General features: G+C 43.7%; 1 protein-coding gene across 2 annotated transcripts in view; it reads right to left on the bottom strand.

The window, feature by feature from the left end:
- ATL1 (atlastin GTPase 1) overlaps positions 1-13,616 on the bottom strand; it is a 41,423-nt gene that overhangs the window by 16,486 nt on the left and 11,321 nt on the right. For both annotated transcript variants that reach the window (XM_083349757.1, XM_083349758.1), the window contains exons 2-6: positions 10,878-11,125; positions 9,467-9,601; positions 5,636-5,740; positions 1,917-1,967; positions 226-282 (exon numbers count right to left, since the gene is read on the bottom strand). In XM_083349757.1, the coding sequence (XP_083205883.1) occupies positions 226-282; positions 1,917-1,967; positions 5,636-5,740; positions 9,467-9,601; positions 10,878-11,125 (596 nt within the window). The remainder of the gene's footprint in view (positions 1-225; positions 283-1,916; positions 1,968-5,635; positions 5,741-9,466; positions 9,602-10,877; positions 11,126-13,616) is intronic.

The following is a 13,616-nucleotide window of genomic DNA, read 5'->3' as shown; positions in this document are numbered from 1 at the left end:
GAACTGAGAAATCCAACATATCACAATAATATTGGTGCATAATGCTGCAGCACCGAATACCAATTTGATGGTACAGCTCTACCATAAGGCAATGGCAGGTGGTCATCTTGAAGAACTGAGTTATCTCTTCAGATTATAGAGGTTTCCATTTCTCAAGATTATCTGTGCAGTAATCAAACGTAATCTCTTCAGGTTGCACAGGAAACCTCTCAATTATTTTCTTACCTGAAATGGCTTCAGGAATGTTTCTTCCATGGCTAGCCTCCCATATTCTGTGAAGAGCTGAAATAAGAAGAAAGCCAGGGGAAAATTTTAAACAAGACCTATGTATTAACAAATAATTTTGCTTATATTGCAGTGACTCCAGTGCTTTGTTTTTTAAGTTGAAGCTGCATTTTACATTGCTTCCATTGCTTTCAATTCAGAGTATTCATACCTTTTTTCCCTAAAGAATTAGTTAAATCACTAAAACCACAAAGAGCTCTCAGGGGAGCAGGTAAAAATTAGTCAATTTATTATGGCATCAGCTTTTGTTGATGATATTTCTCCTGATCAAATATACAAAATGTAAGTGTATTAATGGACTCCAGTCTATTAAGCTATCACCTTTATCTAGACGACTTTAATCCATACGATTGAAAACAGGGCTTTAAGTATGAAACCGAAGGTGAACAGTTGGTTGAATCCTTTTAATGTAGTTTTTAATTTTAAAATGAAGATACCACAAAGCTGAACCTGAGATTTCTATGTTCTCCTTACACATCTGTAAAGGCATCTCTACAGCTTGCATATAAAATTAAAGGCATCAAACATTTGGCCGAAGTCTGCTTTAAAAGTACTACTAACTTTCTGACATTTAAATATTCTTAAAACCTTTATGCTTGTGATGTTCCTATTCCCAGGCCTGATCACAAAGATATTGTTAGCAATAATAAGACTAATGTAGTAAATAAACATGAAATCATCAAAACTTATTAAATACTAGATGAATAGAAGATAATAATGCTGAGTCACAATTGCATATCTTTGCAGCATAAAAACAAACAGTATTTCTGTTTCGTACAATACTTTTGTACAAAATTGTTGTTATTAGCTGCAAAGTCGTGTCCGACCCATTGTGACCCCATGGACAATGTTCCTCCAGGCCTTCCTGTCCTCTACCATCTTCTGGAGTCCATTTAAGCTCATGCCTACTGCTTCAGTGACTCCATCCAGCCACCTCGTTCTCTGTCGTCCCCTTCTTCTCTTGCCCTCAATCTTTTCCAGCATTAGGCTCTTCTCCAGTGAGTCCTTCCTTCTCATTAGGTGGCCAAAGTATTTGAGTTTTAGCTTCAGGATCTGGCCTTCTAAAGAGCAGTCAGGGTTGATCTCCTCTAGGACTGACCTGTTTGATTGCCTTGCAGTCCAAGGGACTCATAGGAGTCTTCTACAGCACCATAGTTCAAAGGCCTCAATTCTTTGGCGCTCAGCCATTTTTATGGTCCAACTTTCACTGCCATACATTGCAACTGGGAAGACCATAGCCTTGACTATACACACTTTTGTTGACAGGGTGATGTCTCTGCTTTTTAGTGTGCTGTCTAGATTTGTCATGGCTTTCCTCCCCAGGAGCAAGCGTCTTTTAATTTCTTGGCTACAGTCCCCATCTGCAGTGATCTTGGAGCCCAGGAAAATAAAATCTGTGTCTACCTCAATTTCTTCCCCATCTATTTGCCAGGAATTGAGAGGGCCAGATGCTATGATCTTGGTTTTTTTAATGTTAAGTTTCAACCCAACTTTTGCACTCTCCTTCTTCACCCGCAACAAGAGGCTCTTTAGTTCTTCTTCACTTTCTGCCATTACAAAATTACAGCACCCAGAATTGTCCAGCTCTAAGGGATGGAGCAGTGGATGGGTGGGCAGCAGCATGGAGTTACCTGCAAGTGCTGAAGATCATCTTCTTGTACATTTTGTGACAAGTTGTACACCTGAGTACAAAACAAAGCCAGAAATGTGTAAAAATGGCTGTGAAAATCCTTGTCTTCTTACATGCTCTGTGTGTATGCAATTCCTTTCCTACTATCTATGTTGTGCTCCCTATGGCCAAGAAGAGGTCTCTATTTTTTAGAGTAGTGTCTCTCAATTTCAACAACTTTAAGACATTTGGACTTCAATTTACAGAATTCTGGAAGTTGAAGTCCACATATCTTAAAGTAGCAGAGTTTAGAATAGAGCTGGAAGGGACCTTGGAGGTCTTTTATCTAGACCAAGGGTCAGCAACCCGCGGCTCCCAGTCCTCTGCCATGTGCAGTCCAAAAAAAAAAAAGTGGGACTAAAAAAGTTCAACCAATCAATTCAAACTTCTCATGGGAAAAAAAAAACTTGCGAAGCTTGAATTGATTGGTTGAAGTTCTTTGGTTTGTGGGACTTCTTCCTCGGACTGCACATGGCGGCAGCGGAGGAAGAGACAGGAGGACTGCTGGAAAGGTGAGTGGCTCGGTCAGATGGGGTGTGCCGGGGAGGGGGAGTTCTGTGTGTGTGTGTGCGTGTGTGTGTGCGGGCACACGCCTCCAAATCCGTTCATTGCCAAGGTTTCCTCCCAGTGAGGAGGGTCCGCTAGAAAGAGGGGATTTAGCAGCTTAGTTGGTCAGCCCACAAGCTTTCTCTTACCAGTTTTGCTGGATGAGGAAAGACGCAATCCCCTTTCCCAATCTGCACCCTCCCTAATACCCATTGGGCACCACTCTGTCCGTTAGAAGGAAAGAAACCAAAAGCCACCCCTTTCACGTTCCTCCTTCCAAGCAGGGAACCTTTTTGGGGGAGGAAAGGGTGAAGCAAACACACCCCTCCCCCAACCATTCCTTGCAGAAGAAACTAAGACTGATCAGCCGCATTTATTAGGAAGCGGCCCCTCTACTCTGGAGAGCCAGCAGGGCCCCTGCTTCGCTTTTCCTACATCAGCAGGGCTGGCACTCCCTTAGCCTGGAAAAAGAAGAGTAAAAAACTCAAAAATATAGTTCTTGCTAGCGGCAGGGAGCTGTGAAGGTTGGTGACTCGGGAGAAATGGCCAGGGGGAAGGTGGTGTCGGAAGAAAGGGATAAAAGGAAAGCTTTTATCTCGCTCTCTCATTCACTCACACGTTCCTCGCAAAAACTTCTCTTGCTCTCATTCACTCACATTTCGCTCTAAAGAGCCTCTTTCACACTCTCATTCACTCACACTTTGCTGGAAAATGCTTCTCTCGCACGCTCATTCTCTCACCAACTCCATGGGGACGCTTGGCAATGAAGGGGCCGATTAAAACCACTCCCGCTAATGCTGCTACTGCTAAATTTTTCACATGCTGCTTGGTTCCGATGAAACCGGATGCCACTACTAGGGGTGGAGGAGGCTGCCCAGGTTCAGCCGTGGCAGATGCCAACGACAGTAGCGTTGTGAAACAGGAAGGTTGGCGGCGGCAGTGGTGGCTGCTGTTGAGGCAGCTTAGTGTCCTTGCCGAAATACTGGAGGTTCTCCAGGCCCGGCGGAGCTGCCGCGCTCCGCGGCTTTGGCAGAGGGGTAGCAACACCTGCCTGTCGGGCGGAAGAAACAGAAAGGTTGGCAGCGGCAGCAGCGGCTGCTGTTGAGGCAGCTTAATGCCCTTGCTGAGATACTGGAGATGCTCCAGGGCCAGCAGAGCCGCCGTGCTGCGCGGCTTTGGCGGAGGGGTAGCAATGCCTGCCTGCCGGGCGGAAGAAACAGAAAGGTTGGTGGTGGCAGCAGCGGCTACTGTTAAGGCAGCTTAGTGCCCATGCAGAGATACTGGAGGTGCTCCAGGCCCGGCGGAGCTGCCACACTCCGCAGCAGAAGTAGCAACGCCTGCCTGCCGGGCGGAAGAAACAGGAAGGCGGCGGCGGCAGGGCACCTGGCAGGCAGTACTCGGCAAGCGGGCATGGGCAATGCACCGGTAGCTCCCACCCCTCCAAGTACCAGGCACTGCTCCCCAGACATACCGCTGCTCCTGCCGCCAAAGCCGTGGAGCGCAGTGGATCCGCGGAGCCTGGAGCACCTCCAGTATCTTGGCACTCCTTTCGAGTTGGTGAGTGAATGAGTGCGAGAGAGAAGCATTTTCGAGCAAAGTGTGAGTGAATGAGTGTGTGAAAGAGGCTTTTTAGAGCAAAGTGTGAGTGAATGAGTGTGTGAAAGAGGCTTTTTAGAGCAAAATGTGAGTGAATGAGAGAGCGAGAGAGAAGCTTTTCCAAGCAAAGGCGAGTGAATGAGAGCAGAGGGGGCAGGGCGGCTGCATGTCTTGCCTTAGGCTCCACTCTTCTGTCAAGCCTCTTGTTCTGTGCATGTGCACACATGCACACCCATTTTTTGCAGCTCCCAGTTATTCCTTTTGTGAGGGAACCAGTTCCGAGTGGCTCTTTCACTGTTTCAGGTTGCCGACCCCTGATCTAGACCAACACTCTGCTCAAGCTGGAGACGCTATACAATTTGAGACAAGTGGCTGTCCAGCCTCTTCTTGGATCTCAAGCCAATGTCAATTTTTTAGGTCAACATGTAATGATTTTGTTTTCACCCCATCTATCATATAGTTTCGCTAACTCACATGAACTACCACAATTTAGCAGTTCCAAAGTCACCATTTTGCAGAATCACACATCCCTATGTCTCAATTCAAATGCTAAAACACTGTATGCTCTGGCTCCTGCACTAAAAAAACCAATAGAATAGAATAGAATAGAATAGAATAGAATAGAATAGAATAGAATAGAATAGAATAGAATAGAATAGAATAGAATAGAATAGAATAGAATAGAATAGAATCTTTTACATTTCACCATTTCAAATAGACACACACCCATAAAACTGACCAAGGCAGATTTTAAAGTTAGTGAATGTGTTGCCATCAACTCTTGGTAACTAGATGGACAAATATAAACAGTATAACAGAGTTGAAAGGGACCTTGGAGGTCTTCTAGTCCAATCCCCTGCTTAAGCAGGAGAACCTGTACCATTTCAGACAAATGGTTGTCTACTCTCTTCTTAAAAACTTCCAGTGCTGGAACATTCACAACTTCTGGATTCAGGTTGTTCCACTGATTAATTGATCTAACTGTCAGGAAATTTCTCCTTAGTTCTAGGTTAATCATTGGATCTTGCAAAAAGCATATCTTTAAGAAAATCATCAATGGTTTCAAATTCTGTAAAACAGTAGAGGGCACGTAAGCTAGAAAGAACACCTTAACTTGCAATGTGAGCTACCTGAAACCATGCAGAAAGTTGAAGAAAGTCTTATGCTAATGTGCAACTGCTTGGATAAGTCCCTGCAGTTTACCTTGGCAGAATTTTAAAAGCACCTTGCCATTGGACTGGCCCAAGGTCATCCAGCTAGCTTTGTGCCTAAGGCAGGACTAGAACCCACGCTCTCCTGGTTTGTAGCCTGATGCCTTAAGCACTACACCAAACTGGCTCTCTTATATGGCCTATATAGTGTCAACCTCCATCGCTGATACTACAGACAGCTCCGAGGGCTGGAAATGGTTGCCCTCTTCATCTGCTATTGACTATTTCTGCCATGTTTGTCAACTGAATGCAAAACCCCCACCCCCCACTGGTTTCCTTTCAGCAACCTGCTTCCTGTATTTGATCCTGCAAAGGCACTGCCTGGTACCTGGATAGAGCTGATCATGGTGCTCAGAGCAAAGACAGTGGCAGAATCCCGCAGTGTTGACTGGCTGTCAAAGGTGCCCTGAGTATCCATTAGCAATACAGCAACCTGTAGAAAACACAGAAGAAGAGAAGCATACAATATGAAACCCTTGTCGTTTTATTTGCTAAAAGAAATAACCAAAGCCTTTGGCATCAGTTGTGTTATAGCACTGGAAAACTTCAAACCTGTTATTTGGAGGCTAGGGGTAGCCTATATCATCCAGGAATACAGGCTGAGGTGCTCAGAAGGCATCTTGCTGCGAATTAATTACATTTCTTCCAAAGATGCTGCACTGACTACTCATATGCTATTGAGCTAAGTTCACAATACTGGTAATATAGGGAAAGACAATATGGTACCCAAAACATGCCTTTTGGAAAGCAATAGCAATAGCACTTAGACTTATATATTGCTTCATAATGCTTTACAGCCCTAAGTAGTTTACAGTCAGCATATTGTCATCCACAATCTGGGTTGGGTTTTTTTGTGTTTTTTTATTATTGATTTCAGTAGGATGGAAGTCTGAATCGACCTTGAGTTGGCGAGAATTGAACTGCTGGAGTTGGCAGAAGCAGCCTGCAATTCTGCACTCTCACCACTGTGCCACCACAGCTCTCTAGTGCCCTCTAGTGCCTGCTAGTTTTCTGATCCATCTGACTTTTTAACAAGGTTATTTTTAATGTTTAAAAAAATACGACAGAAAGCTGATCTACTACACAGAACAAAGGATTTTGCACTTTTTCCACTTTTATTATATTGTAACCTTCCCAGAGTCGCTGAATTACTGAAATGGGCGACATAGACATCCAATAAATAAACAATTTAGCCTCCAGCATCCTATTTATTTGCAAGCATAGTTTGGAATCCCACAAAAGCCGAACAGAATGACAGAAAGCACTCGTGTATGGGAGGGTTAATTAACCACCTGGTTAATTAACTATGAACTATGGTGCTGGAGAAGACTCCTGTGTCCCCCTTGGACTGCAAGGCATTCAAACCGGTCAGTCCTAGAGGAGATCAACCCTGACTGTTCTTTAGAAGGCCAGATCCTGAAGTTGAAACTCAAATCCTTTGGCCACCTAATGAGAAGGAAGGACTCACTGGAGAAGAGCCTAATGCTTGGAAAGATTGAGGGCAATAGAAGAAGGGGATGACAGAGAATGAGGTGGCTGGATGGAGTCACTGAAGCAGTAGGCGTGAGCTTAAGTGGACTCCAGAAGATGGTAGAGGACAGGAAGACCTGGAGGAAAGCTGTCCATGAGGTCGTGATGGGTTGGACACAACTTCGCAACTAACAACAAATGTTTTTGTGACTGACCACCACATCTTGCGCAGTCATTTTGTAAACTCATCACGTTTATTCAAAATTTTAAAGGAGCCTCCAGGCCCAGAAATGTTGCTATCCCCTTTTACAAAAATATACAAAGATCTATGTAGCATAAAACATGGATAGCTGATAGATTATCTCCCTTCTGAGCCTGCTTAGAAACTGCAGTCAAGACAAAAGGCTTTCTGGAAGGTGCTGCACTTGCCAGATTTGCCATGTGACAACTCGAGGGAGAATATTTTTTGATACAGGAGTCTGAATGACAGAATTCCCTCTTGATTTATTACATCTGGCACCACCCCAAGCCTTGTTAGCTTTCCGTGTCAATTAATCACCTCCTTATTCACCAAGCCCTCGACTCACTTCACACTATGATATCATTTAATGTGTTGTCATTGTTGTTATGGTTCTCTCTTTTGGTTTTAACTCTTTCAGATCTTTTTTAGAGATTTACTTTGTGCTCTTAGGCTCTGGATATTTTTGATTTAAAAAGAGAAAACAACCGTGTGAATAAAATAAACATGCAGCCAATCAGTCTTGAGAGACCAGGGAAGTCAGCAAGAGTGGTCACAAATGGCAAATATCTGGGCAATCAAAGCCCCACCCCCTTTTAATGTGCTTTGCATACCTCACATGCACATAGAAGGGGTGGGGCTTCACCTACCCAGTCACACCCACCACTTTGACCTTGCTGAGTACTCTTGCAGATGCCCCTGTCTGATGCCACCTATAAAACTTCTAATGGCTCTCCAGGCCAAACAGAGGCAATACTTCTCCCATTAGCAATGGGATTCTGTGGAGAAGGAAGGAGAGGCTTGCTCTTTCAACACTGTCTGGGCAGTGTAAAAAAATAAAATAAAAGAGTTGCCAACCTTCATAAGGTGAGCTTATGAAGACATTACAGAACGGCCCCTGAGCCAGGAAAGATTTGTAACCGAAAAAAATGTCTAACTAATATTGCACATTGATATGACACAATGTCTTCTAAATGCATCAAAGGCGAGTTTCCATTGTGGCTGCAACTTAACATTTCTGGAGAACCTATCAGAGAAGGTAAATTTAGCCAGAGGCTGAACATATTTTTGAGTTGGTGACCGGTATAGTTAAGATGTTCCTGTTTTGTACATATTCTACGGCAATACGCTGATATCTGTTCCGGAACTGCAGGCAAGCTATTCTTAGAATTTTAATTTGTGTCTGGCTGTCCCTTAAGCTTTTTTGCCTTCTTCCTCCCGGACTGAGAGCTGGTTCCAGTGTCAATGGCTAAGAACCTCTGGGTTCTGCTAGATCAGGGGTAGGCAACCTTGGCTCTTTTATGACTCATGGACTTCAACTCCCAGAATTCCTGAGTCAGCTATGCTGACTCAGGAATTCTGGGAGTTGAAGTCCATGGGTCATAAAAGAGCCGAGGTTGCATACCCCCTGTGCTAGATGATGCACTCTGCCTTCAGACGCTTATAGAGGCAACTCTGAGAAAGTGTCATTTTTTAGTTATGGATCCAGTAATTCCAGCCAGTGATGCTGGACATTTATCATTTCAGGCCCTAGTGGTCTCTCACTACTATATGGATAGATCTTCCTTTGTCCAGAGACATTGTTCTGGACCTCCCACATATTTCCCAAAACAGAGCTTTATGATGGCTCCCTAATAGGCCACAGAATTTACTTTAAATTCTTTGTGCTAGTGTTTATAGTCTTGCCATTAGGTGTTTCCCATCCCTGCTCCAGCTCTGGTCATGATAGGATTCTGTTTATACAACACAGTTGACATTCCCTTTTCACATGTTGCATGCATTCCAGGATCTGGGTCCTCCATTATTCTCTTTCCTCCCACTCCAACTCTACATATCCTCGGGTTCATCTAAGAATTTATTTGTTCAATACAGCAGAGTGAATAGTAGATGTGGTTGTAAACAGATAGTAGCAATGGCAATAAGGTTGATTTTCTGAAAATTGTATTTGTAAAGTTAGATGATTAACAAGTTTAGGCAAACAGAAAACAATGATTGGGTTCACATATTGTGCTAAGGCAGGGGTCTTCAAACCTGGCCCTTTTGTGACTTGTGGACTTCAACTCCCAGAATTCCTCAGCCAGGCACGCAGGCTGAGGAATTCTGGGAGTTGAAGTCCACAAGTCATAAAAGGGTCAAGTTTGAAGACCCCTGTGCTAAGCCATAATAAAATTTAGCTTTAATTTAGTGTGTTTCTATGAAATGACAGGCACACAGGCTGAGGAATTCTGGGAGTTGAAGTCCACAAGTCATAAAAGGGTCAGGTTTGAAGACCCCTGTGCTAAGCCATGATAAAATTTAGCTTTAATTTAGTGTGTTCTATGAAATGACCCGCTGTGCTTTCCCTACCTATGACTTAGTCTTATCTGTATAGTCGGCATTATAACTTATTCAATATATCATGGCTGGTTTGATACCAGCACTGATTATGAGTATCCACAACAAATCACCAACCTTGTTCCCGTCTGGTTTGTCCACAAGGAAGATTTCACTCCAAATCTGGATGCCAGTTGTCTCCCGTTCTGATCCACCTCTCCAAGAAAACCCTGTGAGTGGTTCATTAAAATCCCCAATCCAATCAACTAACTCCTGCAAAGCAATTGCCAAGGAAGTTATTATCCTTAGAACCAGGCAAAGTGACGTTTCTTTATGCCAACAGTTTATTTCTAGCATTAGTGGTCACCAAACAGATAGCAACCAAATAATTACCAAGCAGCTGGACATTTTCAGTGATTGTTCATGTAAATGGGAAGTAAGATGACCCATTCTAATTTGGGCAAAGCATTCTACTACAGAAGAATGTCTTGGGAGATTCTCAGTCATGGTTGTCCCAAAGGTCCAGATGCCTTTTGAAAAAGCGCCTTCTGAAAAAGCACCTTTGGAAAAAGCACCTTACAGAAGAACTTAAATTTTATATTTCAAATAGGCAATTTTCAGATTCCCCCATCATGCTGGTAAGGAAGTGATATATCAGAATACAGAGGATTATCTCCATTTGTATGTGAAATGATTGAAGTAATGTTCAGTTATGAAATCAGATTCAAAATCTCCAAAACCAAGTCATTGGGTACACCTTGGCCAGTTATTGTTCTCCCAATATTAACGTGCCAAATACTTGGGGGTATAGCTACAAATAGCCATATGCAGGTAGTCCTCAAGTTACAGAGTTTGTTTAGCGGCCGTTCAAAGTTACAACAGCACTGAAAAAAGTGACTTATGACAATTCTTCACACTTACAACCATTGTAGCATCCCCGTGGTCACATGATCAAAATTCAGATGCTTGGCAACTGACTCATATTTATGACGGTTGCAGTATCTTGGGGTCACGTGGTCACCTTTTGCGACCTTCTGACGAGCAAAGTCAATGGGGAAGCCAGATTCACTTACCAACCGTGCTACTAACTGAACAACTGCAAAAAAATTCATTTAACAACTGTGGCAAGAAAGCTCGTAAAACTGGGCAAAATTCAACAAATGTCTCACTTAGCAAAATAAATTCTGGGATCAGTTGTGGTCGTAAATCAAGGACCATCTTTACAGCTGTGCTGTATCCTGAACCCTGTACAGTCAATGTGCACTAAATGTGGAATACCAACATGAGGTTTGGCTACCAGTTTCTGATAGATTCTGAAGATGAATCCTGCCTCCTACCTCAACCACACATCTTGTGCCTTGTGACATTCTCATTATTCATCTCTCAAGTGTCAAATCTAGCATCCAAGGGCACTTTGCTTAATTGCATCTGCTTAACTGCACCAAGAGCAAATCTGATATATATTGCAACCTGCAGGTAAGCTCATGTACTAAGCTCCTGAGCATAAAGAATCAGGCCACAACCTCTACAACAGCCAGCGCAAACTTACCATGTTGTGCATGTATCTCAGCATAAAGTCCATCAAGAATGATTTCCCCTTCCGAAAAGCCCCAGCCACGGACACAGCCACCACCTCCCGATCACAGACAGCTTTCGACAGCAAAATGCGGTTGAGAGCAGCTTCGTCCAGCTCAAAGGAGTGGTCGTCCTTCACAATGAGCACTTGTACTGGATGGGCCTTCCCACCAGAGTCTTCCTCTTCCGAGCTCCATTCATAGCTTTTTTCTGAAAATCCACCTGTGTTTAAGACAACCGCTGTCTGATCAAGTCCCGATGAGGGTACAAAGAAGCTTAGGCTAACATTTTATATTGACTTACCAAACATGGCTTCTTGCACATCAGGTCACAGGAATATTGGGGTCCAGAGGTGGGGGGGAGAGAAAGGATACAGCAGAGGGAAGGAAAAGATGCTTAGCCACTCTAATACTCTTTCCTCCAGACAGGTTTAAAGCCTTCCTAATAACTGGCTGCCTCAGGGGAAAGAGAAAATTCCCTCTGACAATTACAGAAATAGACTAGCAGCTGAAGTTTACTTTATTTATGAAACATATTCTATTACTGTCTAATAATACCTCTTGCTAGTTTTCAGTTACATTAATCATATTCTCTGCTTACACACAAAGACATTAGGGTAATTCAAAAGTTAGAAGGATGCTCAGAACTTTATGTTCCAAGATTTCACTTTCATTCTCTACCCGGCTTCTACCACTGCAATAGCATCGCAATCTGCATCACTGAAAGAGACCTTGGGATCTCAATTTTTTTGTTTCAGATGCAGGAAAGAAGCCATTTGAATGGCCTGAGACCAATAGCTGCTAGGGCAGCTAAATGAAGCTAAATGGCAGGTAAATGAAGAGGCAGCCACCCTCTTCCACCTCTGGATTCTCTCCTACAAAATCCACTGCCCCATATTTGTTTTGGAAGGCAAACAAAGTTCATAATATAACACTGCATCCTCAGGTTTGCTCAGAAAGACTGCCTATATACAATGGCAGGTCAGATACATAAAATTTATTTTTTTTTATTTTTTTTATTTTTTTTATTTTTTTTACATTTATATACTGCCCTTTCCCTGAGGACTCAGGGCGGTTTACAGGGAGTTAAAAACCAGCAATACAAAAGTTAAAACCAATTTAAAAAAGATTAAACTAACCCTGTGCAATTAAAACCCTGATTAAAATAAATTACTCCTCAGCCTGGGCCCGGGAGCTCGAAGAGCCAGGTCTTCAGGCCCCGGCGGAATGACCGGAGGTCGGGGGCAGTCCTCAGCTCCACTGGCAGCTGGTTCCAGACGGCAGGCGCCCCCACTGAGAAGGCCCTATCCCTGGGTATCACCCGCCGGCAATCTCTTATCGGTGGGACCCTGAGCAGACCCTCCCTGTGGGAGCGCACTGGGCGAAGGGCATTTGATGCCGGCAGCAGGTGTTCCCTTAAATACCCCGGACCCAGGCCATGTAGGGCTTTATAGGTAATAACCAGCACCTTGAATTTCACCCGGAGGGCAACCGGAAGCCAATGCAGCTCGCGGAGTAGAGGTGTTACATGGGACTATCGGGAGACCCCCATTACAACTCGCGCGGCCGCATTCTGCACCAGTTGAAGCCTCCGAGTGGTCTTCAAGGGCAACCCCATGTAGAGAGCGTTACAGTAGTCCAAACGGGAGGTCACGAGTGCATGAGTAACTGTGCGTAGGGCATCTCAGTCCAGATAGGGACGCAACTGGCGCACCAGGCGAACCTGTGCAAAAGCCCCCCTGGTCACGGCTCCTATGTGGTCTTCAAAATTGAGTCGTGAATCCAGGAGGACGCCCAAGTTGCGAGCCCTATCAACGGGGGGTAACACCTCACCCCCCCATCGTTAGAGGTGGAATAATCTGGTTAGCCCGAGATGCCGATATGCACAGACACACTATTTGTTTTATTTTTATTTTTTGAGATAGAAGTCCTCAGTTCATGATTTAAAAGTATCAATCCAAAGGATGGAATTCCAGATAAATGAGCAGGTAGAACCAAAGCAAATTGACATTAGTGATGGCAGTGTCAACTTTGAAAATGAGCATGGCTGCAGCCATTTTCCCTACTCATTTTCGGTTGACACATAGCACGGAGGGAGGGGGGGTTTACCACTTGCTTTGCTACACAAAACAGACTTTCTCCTGTGGGAACCAAGGTCTGCTGCTCCCGGGATTTCAGGCTGGGCGTTTCATGAAAAGCCCGCCAAGAAGTTGTATTGGGGAATGTAGCAGCTTGCATAGCTTTAAAATGTTTGGATTTCAACTCTCAGAGAAACCTAAAATAAAGAAGCATGCTTTTTCCTGGCTTGGGATTCTGGGAGTTGCAGTCCAGACATCTTAAATGTGCCAATTTGAGAAACATTGATCTAGCTAATTTTGACTTATTGGTTAAAAATATTGACACTAAGTAAGTTATGGAAATCTAACTCAGGGTCCATCAAATCCCCAAAGGCAAAATAAACTCTAACTTGGATTGCACGACATGCCAAATTACAAATTATCTATTAATATTTGCGGTTTATGTCTTGACTGAAAGCAGACCAGTTTACAATTCAGTGTGTTTTGTGCAGAAAATTATTAGATGAGAATGTAACAGGTAAGTTTGTCATGCAAACAGTGCTTCTATTTCTTTTCATAGGAAGATGAATATTGTTTTTATACCAGAATATTTGTCCAGCAATGCAAATTTGTCTAATTATACTAGCAGAAATTTTC

This window comes from Vipera ursinii, assembly GCF_947247035.1.
Source record: "Vipera ursinii genome assembly, chromosome: 1".
Lineage (NCBI taxonomy): Eukaryota > Metazoa > Chordata > Lepidosauria > Squamata > Viperidae > Vipera > Vipera ursinii.
Note: the sequence above shows the minus strand (reverse complement) of the source record. Positions and strands in the feature narration are given on the sequence as shown.